This window comes from Mustela nigripes, chromosome 17 (assembly GCF_022355385.1).
Source record: "Mustela nigripes isolate SB6536 chromosome 17, MUSNIG.SB6536, whole genome shotgun sequence".
Taxonomy (NCBI): Eukaryota; Metazoa; Chordata; class Mammalia; order Carnivora; family Mustelidae; genus Mustela; species Mustela nigripes.
In genome coordinates this window covers 16,479,494-16,504,317 of record NC_081573.1, presented here as the reverse complement: position 1 = coordinate 16,504,317, position 24,824 = coordinate 16,479,494, and the positions used below count along the sequence as shown (strand labels likewise).

Below are 24,824 nucleotides of genomic sequence, written 5' to 3'. Positions count from 1 at the left end.
CATGTTGCATCACCACTTCCTCATATCAGGGAGACAAACCATAAGTGGCTCTTAATCTCACAAAACAAACTGAGGGTTGCTGGTGGGAGGGGGTTTGGAAGAAGGGGGTGGGATTATGGACATTGGGGAGGGTATGTGCTTTGGTGAGTGCTATGAAGTGTGTAAACCTGGTGATTCACAGACCTGTACCCCTGGGGATAAAAATATATGTTTATAAAAAATAAAAAATTTTAAAAAAAGGAAATAAACAATAAACAGGAACTAAGGAGATATCAGAATCCTTTAGGCAGGGCAAAAAGAAAGATATTTCCAAGAAGGGAGATCCACGTGATCAAATATAGCATTGAGAACTTCCCATTTCAATATGGTGAAATTTAACATCACTGTCTCCTCTCCTCTCTCTCTGCAAAAGTGAAGAAGAAAAGAAAAAGACAATGTATCTTGAACTAAAAGATTGCTAAATGCCAATTCTAGAAAATAAAGAACAGAGGATAAATTGGACCAGGTAGGAAAGAAACTCAAGAGACAGTGGCTGTTCTTTCTTATCTCGAAAGAAAACACAGTGAACAGAGTTTCCCCAAAATAGAAGGCACACTCTGTGGGCAGAATGAACTAGTTATTTTTTGCAACAGTGGGATCTAGATGTGTGGACACTGGTGGCAGGAACATGATAGCCTTCATCTGACCCTGTCAAATGGTAGGGAAGACAGGGCTAAATAAGAAGATGCCATGATTCTTACATAAGCAGTCTGCTGGCATAGGAGAGTAGAAGGGACACTTCACGCTGGAGGAGGCATGCAACTGATAATGTCTGATTTGGAAGAAGTAAAGGGCAAACCAATTCTCAATACAAAACTCTTTTTTTTTTTTTTTTTAAATATTTTATTTATTTATCCGACAGAGAGAAATCACAAGTAGATGGAGAGGCAGGCAGAGAGAGAGAGAGGGAAGCAGGCTCTCCGCTGAGCAGAGAGCCCGATGCGGGACTCGATCCCAGGACTCTGAGATCATGACCTGAGCCGAAGGCAGCGGCTTAACCCACTGAGCCACCCAGGCGCCCCTCAATACAAAACTCTTAATGCTAAAGTAGGTTGATATGAGTGACAAGGGCTTCCTATTCACTCAGAGCATTTTTCTGGCCAATTTTCAACACTCTTTTATAAATAGTTGGTCCAGCAAGAAGTAACCTCATTTAAAGATAAATAGTGGTGATTATAAAAGGAATCTGCATAAGCTCTATGCAATAATGCTAACTAGAACCAAAAAACATGAATATACAAATCAAAATGAAAAACTGATAATCATTTGATCAATAGGACTCAAACTTCCTAAAGTTTTAAAGAAAAAAAAACCTATGGGCATCCAAGGCAAACAAATCAAGTCACCTATGAGGGGAACCAATCAGATTTCAGAAGTCTCCAAGCAATATTCAAAGCCAGGAGACACTAGAGGATTATCTAAAGTTTTCAGAGTATTGTCTACAAAGAAAGCAGTCTAGAAAAAAAGTATGACTTAAGAATTTTATACACAGTCAAAAAATAAAGAGTAAGAAAAAAAATGTATTTTCTTACATGCAAAAACTGAGGGACTTTAGTTCCCACTAAATTTGTAAGTTCCATGAGGATAGGACTTTGTTTTGTAGGGAGTTATATGTTCATGCTCCAAATAGTATTTTATCTTTATTGTTACAACTATAAATGTGGTTTTCTTTCCTTTATATCTTCTTTTTTTTTTTTTTTAAGATTTTATTTATTTATTTGACAGACAGAGATCACAAGATCACAAGTAGGCAGAGAGGCAGGCAGAGAGAGAGAGGAGGAAGCAGGCTCTCCATGGAGCAGACAGCCCGATGTGGGGCTCGATCCCAGGACCCTAGGATCGTGACCTGAGCCGAAGGCAGAGGCTTTATTTAACCCACTGAGCCACCCAGGCGCCCCTCCTTTATATCTTCTACTTGGTTGTTGAAGTATATATGAAACCTGCTGATTTTTATTTGTTAACTTAGTATCTTACCATCTCACTGGATTCTTTTACTGTTTGTTATACTTTTTCAGTTGATTCTCTTGTGTTTTTCAGGGATACAATTTTATCTTAAAATAAAGATGACTTTATAGATTCCTTTCCAATGACAGAAAGCACAGTGCTGAAAGCAGAAACAGCAAGTACAGTACTGATTTTTTTTTTCTCTTATCTAATACTTAGGTATAAACTTCAGAAATATACAAAAGCTATAAAGGGAAAACTTGGAAAGCATTTCTGAAGGATACAAAGTAGATTTGAAAGAAGACAGAGCAAGTTCTTTAATAGAAAAATCTCAACATTCTAAAGATGTCAAATTTCCAAAAGTTGGGGCACCTGGGTGGCTCAGTGGGTTAAAGCCTCTGCCTTCAGCCCAGGTCATGATCCTAGGGTCCTGGGATTGAGCCCCACATTGGGCTCTCTGCTCAATGGGGAGCCTGCTTCTCCCTCTCTCTCTGCCTGCCTCTCTGCCTACTTGTGATCTCTGTAAAAAAAAAAATTCCAAAAGTTAATTTATGTATCTAATACATTCCCAATAAAAAGTCCAATAGGTTTTTCTCTGGAAATAGAGAGTTGTATCTAGAATTCATATGGTAGGGGTACCTGGGTGGCTCAGTGGGTTAAGCCTCTGACTTCAGCTCAGGTCATTATCTCAGAGTCCTGGGATTGAGCCCGCATCAGGCTCTCTGCTCAACAGGGAGCCTGCTTCCCCGACTCTCTCTGCCTACCTCTTTGCCTACTTGTGATCTCTCTCTCTGTCAAATAAATAAATAAAACTGTTTAAAATTCATATGGTAAAATAATACTAATCAAAAAGAGCCAGCATAACTCTGAGAAAGAAGTGTATGCAACTGGGAAAGAAAGGGATTTGGTGTCAAGGATAAGGCAGAGACTTACTTTTAATGTAAGAAACTTATTTTTTAATGTATCTTTTGGATTATTTATGTTCTTTAACCAAATGTGTGTGTGTGTGTGTACATATCTATATCTATATCTATATCTATCTATCTATATATTTTTTAAGAGAGAGTGAGCAAGTAGGTGGAGGACGAGCAGAGGGAAAGGGAGAGAAAGAATCTCAAGCAATCTCCACACCCAGCATGAACCCAACACAGGGCTTGATCTCATGATCCTGAGATAATGGCCAGAGCCAAAATTAAGAGTCAGATGCTCAGTTAACGAGTCAGTTAACAAACTGAGCCACTCAGGTGCCCTGAAGGGCGCATATTTACATTAAAAAAAATTAATGTAATGAAAGGTGGGAATAAGTAGGAATAGGGCACCAATTTCTAATCCAGAAACTTAGATTAGAGGGTTGTGAAGATGGGATGTGAGGGTTGTGAAGTACAATGGAAACTGTGAGTACTGTTACAGAATACATGTTTATAGCTTTTCAAAATGGAAAGAAACTGAATCAAATCTAAGTGTGAAACAAATATACTTTTAAAATACTACACTTCTGGGCCCTGGGTGGCTCAGTTGGTTAAGCAACTGACTTCAGCTGAGGTCATGATCCAGGAGTCCCGGGATCGAGTCCCATATTGGGCTCCCAGCTCCATGGGGAGTAGCCTTCTCCCTCTGATTTTCTCCCCTCTCATGCTCCCTCTCAAATAAATAAATAAAAAACTTTAAAAAGGGGGGGGGCGCCTGGGTAGCTCAGTGGGTTAAAGCCTCTGCCTTTGGCTCAGGTCATGATCCCAGGGTTCTGGGATTGAGTCCCGCATCGGGCTCTCTGCTCCTCAGGGAGCCTGCTTCCTCCTCTCTCTCTCTGCCTGCCTCTCTGCCTACTTGTGATCTCTGTCAAATAAATAAATAAAATATTAAAAAAAAATAAAATAATACACATCTGTGAAATACTGAATGCATAAGGAAATAAAACTAAAACTATGAGCACTAAGGAAAAAGAGAGATCATAGTGAAAGAAAATAATCTTGAAAGTAAGGTCATAAATGAGTTAGAGAAGGCTGGCATCCTGAATTCAGCTGGGATTACCAATCCTTTAAAATCTGGAAAAGGAAGATAACTCCAGTATAGGAAGTGGAATCTGGAAATATATCTAGAAATGTCACAGGAATCCAATCCATTTATACTATTTGTCACCCTAGAATACTAGGGCCTTTAAGAAAATCTTGGAAAATGTAAAATGGTATCAACCACATGAACTACTGTTATGTGGCTTTCTCACTCAGAGCTGCCTTTCTACTTATTCACCTGGACAGTGCCTTCCAAGCATTTCCTCCTCTACCACCCATGGTTCCTCTTCGTGCTCCAACTTGAAGATCACATCTGGTTTGGTGACTTGATAACCTATTACAGGAAACAGCAAAAGACTTGGATGTTAATGCTGGGGACCACCATCCATACCTTGGGCTGAGTCTTAGGGGCTTGAGGGCCTATGAAGGATGAGGACAAAGGAATTTCAAAAGTGAGACAAAGTAATCAAGCTTTACCCTGAAGAGGAGTACACATAATCATGTGAAGTCAAGGAAGGGTAAATTCACCTGGCAAGTTAAAAGTCTTCATATACTTCGAAAATGAAAAAGAATTCCATGAAAAATTATAAAACTACCCTTACCCACTGTGACTAGGTTGCTATAGTTCTCTAGCATTACATCCCGATACAAGTTCCTCTGAGCAGGTTTCATTTGCTGCCATTCCTCCTGGGTGAGGTCCACAGCAACATCCTTAAATGTCACTGTTTCCTGTAAAAACCAATCCTAATTAATATGAAGTTATCAAACTTCAATGCAGTGGTGAAAGTATGTAAGAACTCATGTACATCATGAACTCAGGGATCAGAGTTCATTACAAACTGTATAGGAAGTCTGCATATTTACCTAACCTTATTTTACAGTGTGAGGGAAAACAAACCATAATAGAATTATCCTGTAAGATGTTGATTATTGTGGGGTGCCTGGGTGGCTCAGTGGGTTAAAGCCTCTGCCTTCGGCTCGGGTCATGATCCCGGTGTCCTGGGATCGAGCCCCACATTGGGCTTTCTGCTCGTCAGGGAGCCTGCTTCCTCCTCTCTCTCTGCCTACTTGTGATCTCTCTCTGTCAAATAAATAAATAAAATCTTAAAAAAAAAAGATGTTGATTATTGAGTTAGCAAACTTAAACATTCATCATCTATTAGGCAGGAAAACTAAACATAGTGGTCACTGATCTGTACTGGTCTGTGATGGAAGTGAAAGAGTTAGACATGACTCACAGGTAACTGTCTCAGAACCTGTCCAAATGAAAATGTGAGCCAGTGAGAAAGGGAGCATGGAGAAAATGGGGATGGAAGAGAAATAAGGCAGGAGGAATGAGGAGAGGTATGAAAATCTGAATATCCTGGGTGCCTTGGTGGCTCAGTTGGTTGAGCATCTGCCTTCGGCTCTGGTCATGATCCTAGTCCTGGGATTGAGTTCTGCATCAGGCTCCCTGTTCCGTGGGAAGCCTGCTTATCCCTCTGCCTCTACCTCTCTCTGTCTGTCATGAATAAAAGAAAAAAAAAATCTGAAGAAAAGGAAAATCTGAACACGCAAAATTTGAAATTCCTATAGAACTTCTGGATGGAAATGTCCACTACGTAGTTAAGAGGTATAAAGAAAGATGAGAATTAGCTATCAACCTAAAATTGAGAGCTGAATCCACGGCTAAAGGATAGGAATAATTGTAGAGAACATACATAGTGGATAAAGGTCCAAGGACAGAATCAATAGTTAGGCATCAGGGAAAGGGACTCAGGTTTTTGTTTCTTATTTGTTTTATTTACAGAGGATGACAATTAAAACCATAACAGCAATGTAACAAAAGCCAAGAAACTAATAAATTTCTGGAAAAGAACGTTACTTGATCACATCACATCCAACTCTTCCCCCCACTTAAAAACTTCAATATTCATGTTAGGAAGTAAGGAAAAAATATTTATCTGTAAAGGCTCTAAGATAAAAAAGCACCCATATATCCCACATTTGGGAGAATTTATTCAAGAAACAGTACTGATAAGATAAACAAAATGGGAAATACAAATGAAAATCCCCAAACACTTGATTGCAATTAGTGTTTCTTTTTTTTTTTTTTGAAGATTTTATTTATTTATTAAAGAGAGAGCGCATGTGTGCACATGAGCTGGAGGAGGGGCAGAAGGAGAAGCAGACTTCCTACTGAGCAGGGAGCCGACATGGGGCTCCATCCCAGGGCCCTGGGATCATAACTTGAGCCAAAGTCAGACCTTAACTGACTGAGGCATGCAGGCGCCCCTGTAATTTTTGTTTCTGAGGCACTGTCTTTATGATCTATGATCATTACTACCATCATCATTACCATCACTCTCATCTATTGAGTAATTATTATATACTAGGTAGTGTGATAATTTCTTTAGGTATATTAACTACTAAAATAACCTGAAAAGGTTATGCAGTGGCTACTATTATCCACTTACAAAGTAAGGAGGGGCACCTGGCTGGCTCAGTTGGTAGAGCGTGTGACTCTTAACAGGACAAATCTCTTTTTTCTTTAGTAATGTTTATAGTAAGAGCATAAAGGCAATTACATGTCAGTTATGCAGTATATATGATGACTGGCAACTTTTTCTAAAAAAGGATTTTTTTCTTAAAGATATATAAATATTAAATATGCCTCTAAAAATTTGGAATATGACACACTTTTTTCATTTTTTTCTTGGATATTTTATATTCTTTTTTTTTTTTTTAAAGATTTTATTTATTAATTTGACAGAGAGAAATCACAAGTAGACGGAGAGGCAGCCAGAGAGAGAGAGAGGGAAGCAGGCTCTCTGCTGAGCAGAGAGCCCGATGCGGGACTCGATCCCAGGACCCTGAGATCATGACCTGAGCCGAAGGCAGTGGCTTAACCCACTGAGCCACCCAGGCGCCCTATATTCTTATTTTTCAAACATATTCTAGACTCAGCTTGAATAGACTTGCCTTACTCTAAGAAAAATACTTAGAATCCTTTTTTTTAAAGATTTATTTACTTATTTGAGAGAGAGACAGAGAGAGTGTGAATGGGAGGAGGGGCAGAGGGAAAAGGAATGGGAGAGACTCTCAAGCAGACTCTCCACTACTGAGTGAGTTGCTGGGGTTGCTCTCAGGACCCTGAGATAATGACCTGAGTCAAAACCTAAATAACTGAGCCACCCAGGTGCCCCGAAATATTCAGAATCTTTATTCAGGTAAGTCTGAAGATTAACTTAAAAAGAAGTTATAGGGCGCCTGGGTGGCTCAGTGGGTTAAGCCTCTGCCTTCGGCTCAGGTCATGATCTCAGGGTCCTGGGATCGAGTCCCACATTGGGCTCTCTGTTTGGCAGGGAGCCTGCTTCCTCCTCTCTCTCTCTCTCCCTCTCTCTGCCTGCCTCTCTGCCTACATGTAATCTCTGTCAAATAAATAAATAAAATCTTAAAAAAAAAAAAAAAGAAGTTATATTGGTTGAATAATGATAGATCCTATCCAAAAAGGATGTTTTAAAAATGTACTTAAATCCTCTTTCAGGCCACATCAATATTATAGAAGTTTTTTTTCCTCTCATACACATCAAATAATTTTTTTCTTTATGGTTTCAAGTCTTCTCTTACCATCTTCCATTTTATTTTTCAGCTGATTGTGGTTTATATAGAGAATGCTATTGGTTTTTGTATAAATTAATTTTGTGTAAATAAATTTTGTTTAAAAAATCCATATGGGATTCAGTCATTATTTCTCTTCAGCTGTCCACATTTATAACTATATTATCTAGCTATCATAATTTTGCATGCACCTTCCCAATTTTTTTTTTTTTAAAGATTTTATTTATTTGACAGAGAGAGATCACAAGTAGGCAGAGAGGCAGGTAGAGAGAGAGGAGGAAGCAGGCACCCTGCTGAGCAGAGAGCCCGATGTGGGACTCGATCCCAGGACCCTGAGATCATGACCTGAGCCGAAGGCAGCGGCTTAACCCACTGAGCCACCCAGGCGCCCCGCACCTTCCCAATTTTTATCTCCCATTTTTCTCTCTTTGTTGTATGCCTAGGCAGACAGAATTATAGTAAATAAATACAGTAGTATTGGCAATCTGATTGCGTTTCTGACTTTGGTGGGAATGCATCTCATTTTCCCTAGTAAACATGTTTACTCCTATTAAAGAGATTCTTTTAAAATCTGAAGTTCTGATTCTTTAAAAAATTAGCAGCTCTTTGAAGCTGATTATCTTTTTTCTTTAATATGATGAATTGTATTAATAGATTCCCTTAACTTGAAACATCAAGAAAAAAATTTCACTCAATTCTTCTCTAATTAGTCTATAAATTCTTTGCAATACCAGTTAAAATCTGAACAGAATTTATATTCCTTTAGAACCAGATAGATTGATTCTAAAATTCAAAAAGAAATTTAGGGGGTCCCAAGCTAGCTAAGAAATTTCTGAAAGACTAGGAACAAGTTGTGTGTGGCGGAAGTGGGGAAATCCTTGCCTAAGCAACAGGGTTATTTTAAAGGTACAGTGATTAAAACATTGTAAACACACACACACATACACACACGGAGTACAGTACTGGTATAGATATAGACAAATAGACTAAAGGAACAGAATAAAGAGCCTAGAAACAATTAAGCATGCACATGATAAATGTGGCATCACAAAAGAAATATCTATTTAACAATAGTGTTGGAACAAATGGTCTTCTACATGTACAAATAATTCTAGTGATAGAATCATCAGTTCATTCCTACCTAAAATCCATTACTACATTAAATTCCAATTGGACTAAAGACAAAATATGAAAAAGTTTTGAAAATAGACTATCTCTATAACCTAACATGAAAAATGTCTTAGAAAAAACCATGATTGGCAACTTATGAAAAGGACAATTAAATACTGATGCTGTATGTTAATGTTGACTAAATTCTAATTGTATGTATATATGAATCATAAGCTAAATGTAACTATCCAAATTTAAAGTGTCTATAGAACAAAAGATACATGTCAACATAAAAGTGGCAGATTAGGAAAAGGTATCTATATAAATCTTAATGCTAAAGAAGGCCTTCTTTTTTTTTTTTTTTTTAAGATTTTATTTATTTACTTGACAGAGAGAGAGAGGGAACACAAGCAGGGAGAGTGGGAGAGGGAAAGCAGGCTTCCCACCGAGCAGGTAGCCCAATGTTGGGCTTGATCCCAGGACCCTGGGATCATGACCTGAGCCGAAGGCAGACGCTCAATGACTGAGCCACCCAGGTGCCCTAAAGAAAGCATTTTAAAAATTTCCTAATTTCAAGCAGAAAAAGGACTAAAATCTCAACTGAAGAAAATATATATGCAGGCTCATTTGAAAGACATCTTCCATTTACTCTTCCAGATAATTTTAGTTTTTAATCTTTGGCCAGGGCAGACTTTTTTTTTTTTTTTTTTTTTTTTTTAAATCTGAGCTTAAACTTATAAGAATTATGAAATTATTTCAGGATTTCTTTTTGACCTAGGTGCCAATGAGAAGCTTTCTCTTTGCAGGGGCACCTGGCTGGCTCAGTTGGTACAGCATGCAATTCTTGACCTTGGGATTATTAAGTTTGAGCCCCATGTTGGGTATAATGATTATTTAAAAAAAAAAAATCTTTGAGAAGTTTTCTCTTTCCTTAATTATTAGTTTTCCCCTCATAAACAGTATAAATTATGGAATAAACTTTGTGTTCCAGTTTGCTTTGACATTCAAATTGAAATCAACACAAGAACTTTGTTTGGACCTGTTCCTGCATAGCCATATCCCAAATTTCACCTGCTTCTGCTACTCTATTTTTCCTCACCTTAATTTTCATCAATTTAGCTTTTCCAATTTACTGGTAGGTTAAGGTAACCCACTGCAACTGCATTGCAAAATAATGCAGGAAACAAATAAATATGCTTAAAACGTACAAGAGACCTGGTCATATTCTCTTCTTCCTCCAAAAGGGCAGAGTCCTGAGGATGCCAAGCTGAGGGAAGAGAAATAAAACAGATTTATTTCAGAGCTCCAGACAAAGGCATATAGAAATCGTCAGTACCAGGTGACTATAATATTATCTAAATGATCCTTAGAGCACTGAGAAATGCTAACCACCATCAGGCAATAGAGATGCTGAAATGTACATAAAAGTCTAATGTCTTTTATGGGAATTTCTGGAGGACTAAGTATAGGGTGCCCAATGAATCTACTGACAATATAAGCTTTCCCTAGGATCCTGGTATTTTATTCTTAATAGAAAGTTTATCTCAAATACATAATAATAAATACCACAAAGATTAAGAATAATATAGTTTATGAAGCACTGTAAAAAAAATGGAAAAAACTTTAATCAAGTACAGGTTTAGGCATGGTAAACCACTTATATGATGGAATAAAATGCAGTCATGATTCTAATGACATTTTTGAGTAACTATTTTTTGATCTAAAAAATTCAGGGCCTTCAGGTAAAAAATGTAAGAATGAATATTTGCATTTACTTCTCTCTCCCAAACCCAACCAAAATGAAAGGAACAAAGGAAGCTGATAAGAGATGTCAACAAAATTTTGGAAGCTAGAGATTAGACAGATGGCTGTTATCTAATTTAACTAGAGAAACCTGAAGCTTAAGTGAGGGTGGGGGAAGTGGGGGGAACCATGGTTCTGCAGAACCCTTGAAAGGCTTACGAATGGAGGCTCTAAATACTTCTGCAGGCAGGAGTGTGGGATAGGAACTGAATGTAAGGGGTTGGAACCATGTAGAGAAAATAAGGGAATTAAGTGAAAGTTGTAATCCTCAAAGATGAAGTATGTCCCTCCCAGTCCCCTACTTCCTACTGTGTTTGCCTTCCAAAAGCAGTTCTGGCTAATACTTCTCAAGCAAAATCTAGGATTTCTTGCTAGGGAAACTTTCTAGCGCCACCCCCCCCCCCAAAGATACAGATCCTGACATTTAGTCAACTTTCAACCTCTAATAAAACACCATATTAGAAAGAAGGGCAAGAAGGTGGGTTGGGGAACGGTGGGGTGAGGGAGACAAGAAAGAGGTTAGGTAGAAAACAGAGATAAATCCTTATCTCCATTGTCAAAAAAGTCAGCAGGAAAAATCAAGCATGAATGAGCAGTATGGGGATATTCAGGGAAGTGGAGCTGAATACCAAAATGGTTGCCTCTGGGGAGTGGGATCAGGGGATGAGGAAGAATAGAGTAGGAGATTTTGTTTATGGTTATATACTTAATAACCCTTTTAAAAAATCTAAATGTAAGAAAAACAGAAATTTCAAACAATAGTCAAGTGAATAAATAAAAAAACAAATGTCTACCCGCAGTCAACACCCATGTGAACTTTCTTGGTAGGGGTACTGAATTTTCTAACCCCTAAATGTACAGCTTCTCTCTCCTAAACTTTTCCCATCTCTGAGCCACCTTACCTCTCCTTTCCATCATCTGGGTTAAACGCTCCATCGTCACACAGCTTTTGCTGATCTCTGAAGGCTGAGATGTCATTCAGGCCTTGCCCACTAAGGGCAGAAAGGTTAAGGTAAACTGTAGATCCAACAATTCTAGGGTCTGCTCTATCTCAGGCTTCCCCAGCCTCCAGGAGAGTTCTCAGGTCAGAAGTTCTCCTTCCATGATGGACACCTGCTCTCCAGGCTTTTTACTCACACCGCAGATCTATCTTATCTCCGTGGAGGCAGGACCTGTGGGCTTATGATATAAATTCAATTTACTTGATGTTTCCTCACTAGATCCCTATGGTAACCAAGATGGCTTCCAATAATCACTGCCTTATGGTATTCACGGTTTTTTTTTGTATACCCTTTGCACACTGAATAGAGTTGTCCTGTTTAACCAACAGGATACTGCAAAAACTGACAGTGTGTGACTTCCAAAGTTAGGTCATGAAAGACATGGTGGTTTCTGTATTGCATATTTTTGAATCATGAACATTGAAGGAAGTCGGCCACCATACGATGAAGACATTCAGCCAGGCCTGGGGAGATGCTCCTGCCAGCAGTCAAAACTAACTTGCCAGCCATCTAGGAGGCAAATTCTCCAGCCATCTAGCCTTCCAATGACTGTAGCTTTGTTAACATCTTGACTGCAACTTCATGAAATATATGATCCAGAGTATCCAGCTAAGTTGTTCCCCACCCCCACAGAGTGAGAGATAATAAATGTTTACTGTTGTTTAAACCATTGAATTTTGAGGTAATTTGTTACACAATAGTAGATAATTAATACAGGCCCAATTAGCTTCCTTGCTTGTAATTCACATTCTCTGGGGTCACTGCCCAGAGATGCTGGATACAAAGACAGCAAGAATTTAGAGGAAAACTCAAAGACTCGGGACGCCTGGGTGGCTCAGTTGGTTGAGCAGCTGCCTTCGGCTCAGGTCATGATCCCAGCGTCCTGGGATCGAGTCCCACATCGGGCTCCTTGCTCTGCAGGGAGCCTGCTTCTCCCTCTGACTCTGCCTTCCACTCTGTCTGCCTATGCTCACTCTCGCTCGTTCTCTCTCTGACAAATAAAATCTTTAAAAAAAAAAAACTCAGACTCAGCAACCTAGGTTGAACCAGGCATTCAAGAAAACATCAAGACTTTAGAAACAAGGTAAACACAACAGTGATGTTCACATAATATCTGCTCTTCAAATATCTTCTGTGAGCAGAAAGGTGTAGACCCAGTGCAGTCACAGATACAAAATTGAGTCAAAGAAGATTCATATTTACAATATCCTTAGGTTTGGAGTAAAAGAGAGTTGGAGCTATTCTGTTTCCTATTTACTTTGGCAATTGAGGTAAAAGACACGCACAATTTAGAATTCCCATACTCTTCATCTGAAATGAGAATTATACTCACATCACAATGTTACTGGATGAATAAAATGGTTAAGTTAAGAAATAATAATTTTTCATCTGCTTTGAGCCTTTACTAGGTAAAAAATAATTATATGAGAGTAGACTAATTTTATTTTTTTGAGAGAGACTAATTCTTGCACTGTATGATAGAACAGAATAAAACAGAAACATTCAATTGTAATAAATTTTGAGATATTCCCAATATCCTTCCACAAGTTCCATTTTTTCCCTCTGTGGGAATTATCATAAACAAATTACATAATTTATTTACCATATATATTGTCTATGTAGCCCCTCATACAAACTCCATGAAAACAGGGATTTCTTAAATCTCTCTTGGTCACTGATGGTAGGTGCTCAAAAAATATGTTGATTCAAATGGTGTAGCCACTATGAAAAACAGTACTGCAGTCAAAAAACGAAAAACAGAATTACCATATGATCCAAAAATTCCACTTCTGGGTACATACCCAAAAGAACTGAAAGCAGGGACTTGAACAAATCTGTACACCCATGTTCACAGCAGCATTATCTGCAACTGTCAAAAGGTAGAAGCAACCCAAGTATGCACTGACAGATGAATAGATAAACAAAATGTGGTATATACATATAATGGAACATTATTTAGCCTAAAAAAGGAAGGAAATTCTGACATGTGTTAACATGGATGAACCTTGAAGACCTTATGCGAAGTTAAATAAACCAATCACAAAAAAAACAACACTGCATGATCCAACTCATATGAGGTATGTAGAGTAGTCAAATTCCTATAGAAGGAAAGTAGAATGGAAGTTGCTGGGACTAGAAGATCCAAGGAATGGGGAGTTACTGTTTAATGGGTACAAAGTTTCTGTTTTGCAAGATGGAAAGAGTTCTATGGACAGGTGGTAATGACAGTGGTACAGCAATATGAATGTAATGACATTGAACTCTACACTTACAAGTAATTAAAATGTTAAATGTTTTTGTGTTTTTAGCTTTATCGAGATATAATTAGGGTACAAAAAAATCACACACATTTAATGTATATATCCTGATGAGTTTGAACATATGTATATATTCATGATACCGATTCCATAACCAAGGTACTAAACATATCCATCACCTCCAAAAATTTCCTCATGTTCTTTTGTGTTTTGTTTCTGTGGTAAGAACAATTAACACAACATATATACTCTTAAAAAAGTGCATAATACTGTATTATTAATACAGGTTGTGTTGTACAGATCTCTAGTTTACATAATGTAAACTTTGTACCCATGGAAAAATAATTCCCCATTTCCCTCTACTCCTAGGCTCTGGCAACCATTATTGCATTTTTGTGCTTCTTGAGTTTATTTTAGATATATCATACAAATTGAATCATGTAGTATTTGTTCTTTGACTAGCTTATTTCACATAGCATAATGTTCTTCAGGTTCATCCATGCTGTCACAAATGGCAGGCATTCCTTCTTTGACTAATATTCTATTATATGTATATACCACATTTTCTTTATCCATTCATCTATTGATGAATGTTTCCCTATTTTGACTATTGTAAATAATGTTGCAATGAAAATGGGGGTGCAGATATTAAGATGGTAAATTTTATCTTCCGTGTTATGTAATCTCTATTTTATCACAATAAAAAATATATATACATATATACACATAGGTATAAAAAGACAAATATGCACATTTATGTACAAAAGATGCATATATACTCATCTAACAAATGAATTCTACTAATTTGGGGAATTTAAAATCAGAGGAAAATAATATATTAGACAAGAATACCACAGAAATAGATGGATAGTTTAGAGTTCAAGTGTTTCAGATTTTTAAGGTGGGGTTTTGTTAAGTACGCATGTTAAAAATTCAAGGAAAACAACAGAAACTAAAGCAGTGGAGAAAGAAAGGGGAATAAGCTAAATCTACACGATAAAAAAGCCACAACTAAATAGAAAACAAATTTGTATCAGCAATCCCAATAAATGTAAATGAATTAAACTCACCTACTAAAATAACATTCAAGCAGGATAAAGGATAAAAAACCCAGAAATATACTCTTTACCAGGGACCTGAAGTATAAAATCATAAAAAGAAGGGGATGGAAAATGAAATTCCTGGATAATACAATAATAAGACCTGAAAAGGAATATTTTTGGACAAGAGAACTAACAGCATACTGAGGAGTAGAGGTTTTTAAGACTGTACAGTCTGTCTTGTGCTCTGTTGATCCATGATGAGAACAGGTCCTGGCACTGTCCTCTTGGTGTGAGCAGCAGAAAGAACCCATGTGGAGAAGCAGATCTAACCACCCTGCAGTCTAGCTACTCAGCCCCAGCCTAAACAGGCTGAACAGAGAACCAGGAAACAGGTGAACATGAGAATAAATGCTTGCTGTTATATGCCACTGATTTAGGGGTGGTTTGTTAGGCAGCATTACTATTCTGGCAATAGCTAAGTAATACATATGATAAAAGATGCGGGTCATATGATGTTGAGATACCGACTCTGGAAAAAATCAGGAAAACTGGAAAACGACAGAAGAGAACCAAGAACTTCCAGGGGTAAAATAAGGAAGCAAAGGAGACTAAGGGGGTGGCCAAAGGGCAGGGAGGACGACTTAAAACCAAACACAGAATTTTACACAGATCTTTTCCCATGCAGTTATCAAGTATGACAAACACTATACAGAAGTCAACTCAAGACAAGAACCGCAACACATACTACAAACACCTACCCACAGACCTTTCACGACAACCAAACACTATACAATCACACGCAACCAAGTATTACCATAACACAACACACCGCAATCACACATCCCATCACAATTTGTCACACACGCAATTACACACATTACTGCAGTCACACACACACTGAATCCCACCACAGTTTCTCGGTCCAACAATTCCAACCACTCTCCAGGAGCGTATTCCCACCCGGGACACTTTGCAAGGCGGCCACTCCAGACTCGTTGGGCCTCCTCAGAGGCTCCGCCCCGTCAGCCGCTCCGCGGTGCAGCCCAGACAACTCAAGCCCCTCCCCCATGCCCCGCTGCTGGGACGCGGTAGCGTCACCTGCCGGAAACGCCCGAATGCGCATTCAGCGCGCGGTTTCTGGGAGGACAGGTGAAGGCGACCCACAGAAAGACCCAAGCCAGGGGCCGGTAACGCCGAACCATCCCTTCGTGACCGCCTCCCAACGGACGTTCCTGAAGACAACAACACCTCCCAGAAGGCTTCGCGGCCCGATTCAACTTCCGGCCAGAAAGCTGTCTGTGTTTCCTGTGTGAGGAGGAGGCACCGTAAGTCCTGCACCGAAGGCCAGGCTGGAAGGTGCAAACCTACCGTGCCTCGCAACCCTGAGACCTGGCTAGACGCTGAGAATTGCAGTTACAGTCGTTGAGGGAGGGTCCGGGCAGGGCCCTGAGAGGAATTGGCCGCGGGTGCGTCTCTGGACCACATTTCCCAGAGGGCCCGGTGGGTCCGTCGCTCTTCTCGCAAGAACGCGAAAGTTTCGTCACGCCTGGCGGGACCGTTAGATCGGTGAGGTGAGAGTCGGTGGGTCGCGGGGGACTCGAAAGGCGTAAATTGAGGAGCCCGGATATAGGTACCAAGGTGGGTCATCCGGCCTGTACCGTACGGGTGGAGCGGCCTGTAACGGGATTGTGTGTGTGAGAGATTGAGACCTGTGTGCGGTTATCGGTTGCCTGTCATTGTGGGGTTGTGATTGCATGTGTCCCGATGACGGTTGTGACCCCGAGACACTGTTGTGGGGGGGGGTACCTAAGGCTGTAGGAGAGTAACAATGTTCGGTGGCGGGTATGTGATTGTAACCGTGTTACCATGGGTAGCTCTGTGTGCGCGCGTGTGGAGTGCTTGTCGCATTGGTTTCAGTATGTCCGTGCTCAGGTTATGGGGCACTTTGTGTCAGGGTACGGGGTTCCTGTCATATGTAAGATTGTAACTCCAGAACTTTGTCCCCAGGGAACTTCTGTGAAGTTTGGTCGGGTTATAGCCCTTTGGCAGCGGTGGCCTCAACTTTTTCCAGACACACAGATTAGGCAGAATGCTCCATTCTCTGATCTCCATTCCCTGCGTATGGTGGGGGCTGGGGCTGGTACTGGAGGTGACTTCTGACCAGACCAGTTTGGGGAAAAAAGGAAAACATGGTGTTTTGCAATTACCTTTTCCTCTCCCCAGTTCCACCTTTCTCCAGGTGCAGAAGAGAAGAATGCACAATGAACTTCTACAAGCAGTGTCCAAGGTGTGTTGGGGTTTTCTCTTTGCTTTCTTTCTTCTGAAAGTTAAATGCTTAATAAAGATAATGTCATTTAATTGTAGGTCCTTATAATTAAAGGGAAGGATGGTCCAGCCTGGTTTTAAAGCCCAACAGCACCCCTATATGTATTGTTCACTTATTTGGGAAATGGCTCTACTTCCGTTTGTTGAGTTTTCTTCTTTTTAAATGCAGTATTATGATTTAAATACAATTGTTATGATATTAAAATAAAAACACGGGGCGCCTGGGTGGCTTAGTTGGTTAAGGGACTGACTCTTGATCTGGACTCAGGTCTTGAACTCCAATTCAGGTCCTAAGTTCAAGCCCCACACTGGGCTCTATGCTGGGCATGGAGCCTACTAAAATAAAATAAACAATAAAATAACATGTAACATAATGCAACACATAACACATAACAACACATAACACAACACGTAACAACACAACATAACATATAACATAAAACAGAACATCACTATTACTTAGAGGTTTTAGAAACAATTACCAAGAAAAAATAAAATGTGACGCCTGGGTGTCTCAGTTGGTTAAGTGGCAGCCTTCGGCTCAGGTCATGATCCCAGCGTCCTGGGATAGAGTCCCACATTGGGCTCCTTGCTCAGCAGGGAGCCTGCTTCTCCCTCTGCCTCTGCCTGCCATTCTGTCTGCCTGTGCTCGCTCTCTCCCCCCCCTCTCTCTGATAAATAAATAAAATCTTTAAAATAAATAAATAAAATGTGATCACTCAAATATCTAATGTTAATATTTTGATTATTTTTTAAAATTATTTATTTGACAGAGAGAGATCACAAGTAGGCAGAGAGGCAGGCAGAGAGAGAGAGGAGGAAGCAGGCTCCCCGCTGAGCAGAGAGCTCCATGTGGGGCTCGATCCCAGGACCCTGAGATCACGACCTGAGCCGAAGGCAGAGGCTTAACCCACTGAGCCACCCAGGCGCCCCTTGATTAATTTTTTAAAAAGATTTTATTTATTTGAGAGGCAGAGTGAGCGAGAGAGAGAGCAGGTAAGCAGAAGCAGAGGGAGGGGGAGAAGCAGGTTTCCTGCCGAGCAAGGAACCAGATGTGGGACTCAATCCCAGAACATGGGATTATGACCTGAGTAGAGGCTTAACTGACTGAGCCACCCAGGTGCCCCTTAATTAATTTTTATTATTTTTCCAAAATCAAATTATACTTCACTTACTATATTATATCCTACATTTTCACTAGAAAGTATTATTCTCCTGTGTTGTCAAATGGTCTTTGTAAATACCATTTTTTAAAGATACATATTTCTTTTTTTTTTAAAAGATTTTATTTATTCATCTGACAGACAGAGATCACAAGTAGGCAGAGAGGCAGGCAGAGAGAAAGGGGGAAGCAGGCTCCCCGCTAAGCAGAGAGCCCGATGCAGGGCTTGATCCCGGGACCCTGAGATCATGACCTGGGCCAAAGGCAGAGGCTTAACCCACTGAGCCACTCAGGCACCCAAAGATTCATATTTCTTTGTGTGAGTTATGTTCTCTCCCTTTCTTCATGTCAGTATGTCTGACTTTGAAATCTTTAAGTATTTATTTACTTATAAATAACACACATACACCCCCCATCCACCCCCACACACAGAGGTTTGAAATTGGACTTCATGATTAATAATAAGATTGTACACCATTTCATGTATTTATTGGTTATTAAGATTTCTCCTTTTGTGACCTGCCTGTTCAAATATTTTAACTTTTTGCCCCTTGATTATCTCTTGTTGATTCATAGGGTTTCTTTATATAATCTGGATATGAGTCCTTCATTGATAGTATTCCGTTTAGATTGTTTTATCATTTCCTTTAAGGTGGTTTTATGAATAGAAATCCTAACTTTAATGCAGTTATCAATTTTTTTTTTCTTTGTGGTTAGTACTTTTTGTGTTTCTGGAAATCCTTTCTAGGGCGCCTGGTGGCTCAGTCAGTGAGACACCTGAGCCAAAGGTGTCTACTTTGGCTCAGGTTGTGATCTGGGGTTCTGGGATTGAACCCCAGGTCAGACTCCCTGCTCAGTGGGGAGTCTGCTTGTCCTTCTCCCTCTGTTCCTCCCCCTGCTTGTGCTGTCTCTCTTTCTCTCTCTCAAATTAATAAGTAAAATCTTTATTTTTTACTACTTATTTATTTTAAAGATTCTATTTGTTTATTTCACTCTCTGTCAAATAAATTTGACACTCTCTGTCAAATTTTGACAGAGTCAAATAAACACAAGCGGGGGAGTGGGAGAGGGAGAAGCGGGCTTTCCCCCAGAGCAGGAGCTTGACGCGATCCCGAAGCTACAAGTTTTGCTTTTTGGGGTTCTGGCTGGCCCAGTTGTTGGAGCATGTGACTTTGATCTCAGGGTTGTGAGTTTGAACCCCACATTGGGTGTGGAGATTATTTAAAAATAAAATCTTTTTTTTTTTTTTTAAGATTTTAAAAAGATTTTATTTATTTACTTGACAGAGATCACAAGTAGGCAGAGAGGCAGGCAGAGAGAGAGGGGGAAGCAGGCTCCCTGCTGAGCAGAGAGCCTGATGTGGGGCTTGTTCCCAGGACCCCGAGATCATGACCTAAGCTGAAGGCAGAGGCTTAACCCACTGAGTCACCCAGTCGCCCCTTAAAAATAAAATCTTAAAATAAAAAAGTTTGCCTTTCCTATTTATATATTTAATCCACCTGTAACTGGCTTTTGTGTACAATGTAAAGTGGGGCCCAGATTTTACCCACTTATGAATTCTTTCCTCGCTTTTTCAGTACCATATATTAGGTCACTATGTTCCCATTTCAGATATATCCAAACATATAAAAATCCAGTATCTATATATAAGTGGATGTGTTCACGAGCTCTTTGTTCTGTTGTTTTAAAACAGTATCACAGTCTTGATTATTCTAGTTTCGTTGTCCTTTATTTTATTTTATTTTATTTTTTAAAGATTTATTTATTTATTTGACAGACAGAGATCACAAGTAGGCAGAGAGAGAGAGGAGGAAGCAGGCTCCCTGCTGAGCAGAGAGCCCGATGTGGGGCTCGATCCCAGGACCCTGGGATCATGACCTGAGCCGAAAGCAGAGGCTTTAACCCACTGAGCCACCCAGGCGCCCTTGTTGTCCTTTAAAAGTATTTTGGCTTTTCTTCCTGTGGCTGTGTTTAAGACTTTCTCCCAGTTTTTGGTTTTCTGTAATTTTAACATAATGTGTCTAAGTGTGCCCTTTAAAAATTTTATATGCTTGGGGGGCACCTGGGTGGCTCAGTGGGTTAAGCCGCTGCCTTGGGCTCAGGTCATGATCTCAGGGTCCTGGGATCGAGTGCCGCATCGGGCTCTTTGCTCGGCAGGGAGCCTGCTTCCCTCCCTCTCTCTCTCTGCCTGCCTCTCCATCTACTTGTGATTTCTCTCTGTCAAATAAATAAATAAAATCTTAAAAAAAAATTTTATATGCTTGGGATTTGTAGAGTTTTCTCAGTTTGTAGGTAGGTGTTTTTTATTAGTTTAGGGAACTCCTCGGCCATCTTCAAAGATTGCCCCTGCTTTATTCTCCCCCTCTCTCCTCTCCCTTCTCAGGCTCTAATTAAACATAGGTTAGAATTTCTTACCTTAATCTTTTTGATTTTTAAAGTTGATACAGTAGGTAGGTCTACTCTCAATTTTTTATTTTTATTTGTATTTTTTAAAGATTTATTTATTTGACAGACAGAGATCACAAGTAGGCAGAGAGGCAGGCAGAGAGAGGAAAGGAAGCAGCCTCCCTGCTGAGCAGAGAGCCCAATGTGGGGCTCCATCCCAGTACCCGGGGATCATGACCTGAGCCGAAGGCAGAGGCTTTAACCCACTGAGCCACCCAGGCACCCCTACTCCCAGTTTTTAAAATGTGGATATTTGGTACAGAGGCAAAGGAAATCACGTTAAGAATCAGTCATCCCCAATCTATTGCACTTAAGACCTTTCTGGGTTTCTTTAGAAGATGGCTGAGTATTTCCAATCCATTCTTCGGTGCCAAAACCCAGAATATCTGGTTTTCCTCCCATCAGCCTCTAATTATACTTGCCATTTCTTTAGTGAAGATTGTTGCCCAATATTAATGGGAATAATGCTAGGAGGTTAGTATAATATAGTAGAAGCTAATCAGAAGCTGTTCTCAGAAGCTAATCAGATGTTTTTTGTTTCTTAAAGATTTTATTTTATTTATTTATTATTTAAAAGAAAAAGATTTTATTTATTTATTTTACAGAGAGAAATCACAAGTAGATGGAGAGGCAGGCAGAGAGAGAGAGGGAAGCAGGCTCCCTGCTGAGCAGAGAGCCCGATGCGGGGCTCGATCCCAGGACCCTGAGATCATGACCTGAGCCGAAGGCAGCGGCTTAACCCACTGAGCCACCCAGGCGCCCCTTAAAGATTTTATTTTTAAGTAATCTCTACATCCAACATAGGGCTTAAGCCTGCAAACCACGAGATCAGAAGTTTCATGTCCTACCAACTGAACCAGCCTGGCACCGCCCCTGCCCCTTTTTTTAACCTAATGTTTAATCAGGAAATATTCGAAGCATAATAAAATCAGAAAAAGCACAAGAATATATGCCATCACCAATGTTATTTAAATTTAACATCGTTGCATTGATATTAACCAAAGCACTTAGCCAAGAGAAAGAAGTTGGTTAAAAATTAGAAAAGAGAATATAAGATAATTGCTTTGCAGATGATATGAATGTGTACCTGAAAACCAAATCAGTGTATAACTAGCACTTTGAAATAAGCAGGCCTCCATAGGAAGCAAGTAAAATAAATTAGTTTTCATATTTTCTACTTTCAGCTCTCTCTGTGGGCTGATTTTTTTGTTGCCCTGGATAAAATAACTTGTGCAGTTTCTATACTTGTTTTGATCAGTCTTTGGTATCCTTTGGTTATTTTCAGTGATAAAGGTCAGTCTCATTCTACTAATTACAATCTCTAGTTGAATATAATAATATGTAAGCTTCAGAGGAAGAGCAGAGGGAGAGGGACAAGCCGACTTGGTGCTGAGCACAGAGCTCAGTGCGGGACTCGATCCCACAACCCTGAGATCATGACCTGAGCCAAAATCAAGAGTCATGCGATTAACTGATTGAGCTACCAATATCTACTTACAATACCTGTCTTACACTTGGGGATTCTGTGCTTTGCTGCTTTGTTGGGAATCCCGTTGTCCTTCCATTGAGTCCACATCTGGTCCAAAAAGGGCACTGGATACCAGTTTCTGTGCCCTCTAAACTTCAGGAAACAGCAAAAATTCTCCTAAATAATCTCATCATTTTACTTTGGACCTTGGAGTCTAAGATGAAGAAATAACTTAATTTTTCCTGTGGGATGGAAAATGTGTGTCATTTTTCAGCAACCATTTTTTGGACACCAACTGAGTGTCCTGCAATTTAATTCAATTCTGACACTAATTACAGAGTTAACACAGAGCACCACAGGTTTAGTGGGCTTAGCCTTACAAGACTGCCCTATTTGAGACAGCATCTCCAAGCCTTGGGTAGCCCCAAGCAGACCAGAAACAGAGGTATTCCCATTATCCCTACTCAGGTATAGTAATTGATTAGAATGATTTATAGACCTCAGGAAAGTACTGTATTTAATCATAGTTTTACTATAAAGAATGCAATTCAGGAACAGCAAAATGGTAGAGATGCATAGGGCAAGGTATGAGAGGGAGGATAATATCTGGAACGGTTCTTAAGGATTTTGCCTAACAAAATGGCTGAAGTGAAAGCTTTCCTTCGGTAATGTTTATATTGTAGAAAATTCTGCCACCAGCAAAATTATAAAAGTTAAAGAATTTATGTTAATAAGGAATAATTCTTATAACAGTCATAAGAGAAGTATAACTTTCTTTTTTTTTTTTAAGATTTTATTTATTTATTTATTTTAGAGAGATTTATTGAGAGAGATCACAAGCAGGCAGAGAGGCAGGCAGAGAGAGAGGAGGAAGCAGGCTCCCTGCTGAGCAGAGAGCCCGATGCGGGGCTTGATCCCAGGATCCTGGGATCATGACCTGAACTGAAGGCAGAGGCTTTAACCCACTGAGCCACTCAGGCACCCCAATACATGTACTTCTTAAAAACAGAAATACAAGGCTTATGATAGTCCCTTCATCTGACCTCATGTTTCACCTCATTTAGGCAATTTTTTTTTTTTAATAAATGTGTTGGTGGAATAATGCTGTGATTTTTTTTTTTAAGATTTTATTTATTTGACAGAGTGAGAGAGATCATCAGTAGGCAGACAGGCAGGCGGGGGTGTGGGGAGCAGGCTCCCCGTCAAGCAGAGAACCTGTTGCGGGGCTCGATCCCAGGACCCCAAGATCATGACCTGAGCCAAAGGCAGAGGCTTAACTCACTGAGCCACCCAGGCGCCCCCATTTAGGCCATTATTTTCATTTCAACTTACTTAGCTATTTCTTTTAGTATTGATCTTTGTTTCTAAATACGTACTTTAAGAATTTTATTGTAGTCATTTTCAGACATTCAAAAATAGAGTATAAGGAATCCTCATGGTATTCATTACTTAGCTTCAGCAGTGATCAACATTTTGCCAGACTGGTTTATCTGTCTTCCCCAGTTTTGTTTTAGTTTTGTTTGCTGAACTATTTTACATTTCACCTTTAAATACCATTGTATGTATCTCTGACAGGTGAAATTATTTAAATATTTACAATATTATTATCACACCTAATAACATTAATAATAGTTTCTTATATCATCTGATATTTAGTCTCTGTTCCTAGTTCCTCAGCTGTCTCAGTAATTTATTTTTATAGTTGGATTATTTGATTCAGGATCTAAATAAAGATTAGCGCATTGCATTTGGTTGATACATCTCTTAGGTCTTTTCTAATTCATAAGTGTTTCTCCTCCCCCTTCCTCCCAACCCTTTTTTCCCCACATATTTTATTTGTGTAGAATCCAGGTCATTTGTCTTTTAGAACAAGGGTCAGCAATTTTTCTCTTTAGAAGGCCAAATAATAAATAGGCTTGAGGGCCAGATAAGGTCTCAGTCTCATGTTCTCTTTCTCAACAACCCTTTAAGAATGTAAAAAACATGGGGTGCTGGATCGAGACCCAGCTGGGGCTCCACACTAAGCATGGAGTCTGCTTGAGATTCTCTCCTCTCCCTCTGCCCCTCCCCTTGCTCTCACTCTGTTTCTCTCTCAAAGTAAATAAATAAAATCTTTTTTAAAATTGATGAATAGATGGGGCGCCTGGGTGGCTCAGTGGGTTAAAGCCTCTGCCTTCAGCTCAGGTCATGATCTCAGAGTCCTGGGATCAAGCTCCACATCAGGCTCTCTGCTCAGTAGGGAGCCTGCTTCCTCCTCTCTCTCTGCCTGCCTCTCTGCCTAGTTGTGGTCTCTTTCAAATAAATAAATAAAATATTTTTAAAAAATTGATGAGTAGATTCATGTATTATGAATCAGAATCCATCTGTTTTAAAGATTCTTATTAACTTTTCATTTAAGGCTTTTAGCAGCCATTGGTAATCTTTGGCTAGATCCAATATTTTATTAGAGGTTCCTTCTGCTTTTATTAGCTGAAATTCTCCCATAAAAAAGAACTCAACGGGTGCCTGACTGGCTCCATCAGTGGAGTGTGCAACTCTTGATTTGGGGGTTGTGAGTTCAAGTCCCACACTGGATGTAGAGATTACATAAACAAACAAACAAAAACAACAACAACAA

At 39.7% G+C, this 24,824-nt stretch overlaps 2 protein-coding genes across 16 annotated transcripts in view; one reads left to right on the top strand and one right to left on the bottom strand.

Moving 5' to 3' along the window:
* ZNF568 (zinc finger protein 568) overlaps positions 1 to 24,824 on the bottom strand; it is a 136,312-nt gene that overhangs the window by 56,464 nt on the left and 55,024 nt on the right. The window contains exons 1-7 of one of the 11 annotated variants that reach the window (XM_059382879.1): positions 15,906 to 15,981; positions 14,835 to 14,900; positions 13,110 to 13,243; positions 11,408 to 11,684; positions 9,911 to 9,969; positions 4,595 to 4,721; positions 4,231 to 4,326 (exon numbers count right to left, since the gene is read on the bottom strand). In XM_059382879.1, the coding sequence (XP_059238862.1) occupies positions 4,231 to 4,326; positions 4,595 to 4,721; positions 9,911 to 9,969; positions 11,408 to 11,483 (358 nt within the window). In that variant the 5' untranslated portion in view covers positions 11,484 to 11,684; positions 13,110 to 13,243; positions 14,835 to 14,900; positions 15,906 to 15,981. The other 10 variants (XM_059382878.1, XM_059382877.1, XM_059382887.1 and 7 more) reach the window with 10 other exon arrangements.
* LOC132005609 (zinc finger protein 30 homolog) overlaps positions 16,015 to 24,824 on the top strand; it is a 100,551-nt gene continuing 91,741 nt past the window's right edge. The window contains exons 1-2 of one of the 5 annotated variants that reach the window (XM_059382958.1): positions 16,015 to 16,378; positions 17,031 to 17,094. In XM_059382958.1, the coding sequence (XP_059238941.1) occupies positions 17,062 to 17,094 (33 nt within the window). In that variant the 5' untranslated portion in view covers positions 16,015 to 16,378; positions 17,031 to 17,061. Of the gene's footprint in view, positions 16,446 to 17,030; positions 17,095 to 24,824 lie in introns of all 5 variants that reach the window. The other 4 variants (XM_059382952.1, XM_059382951.1, XM_059382950.1 and 1 more) reach the window with 4 other exon arrangements.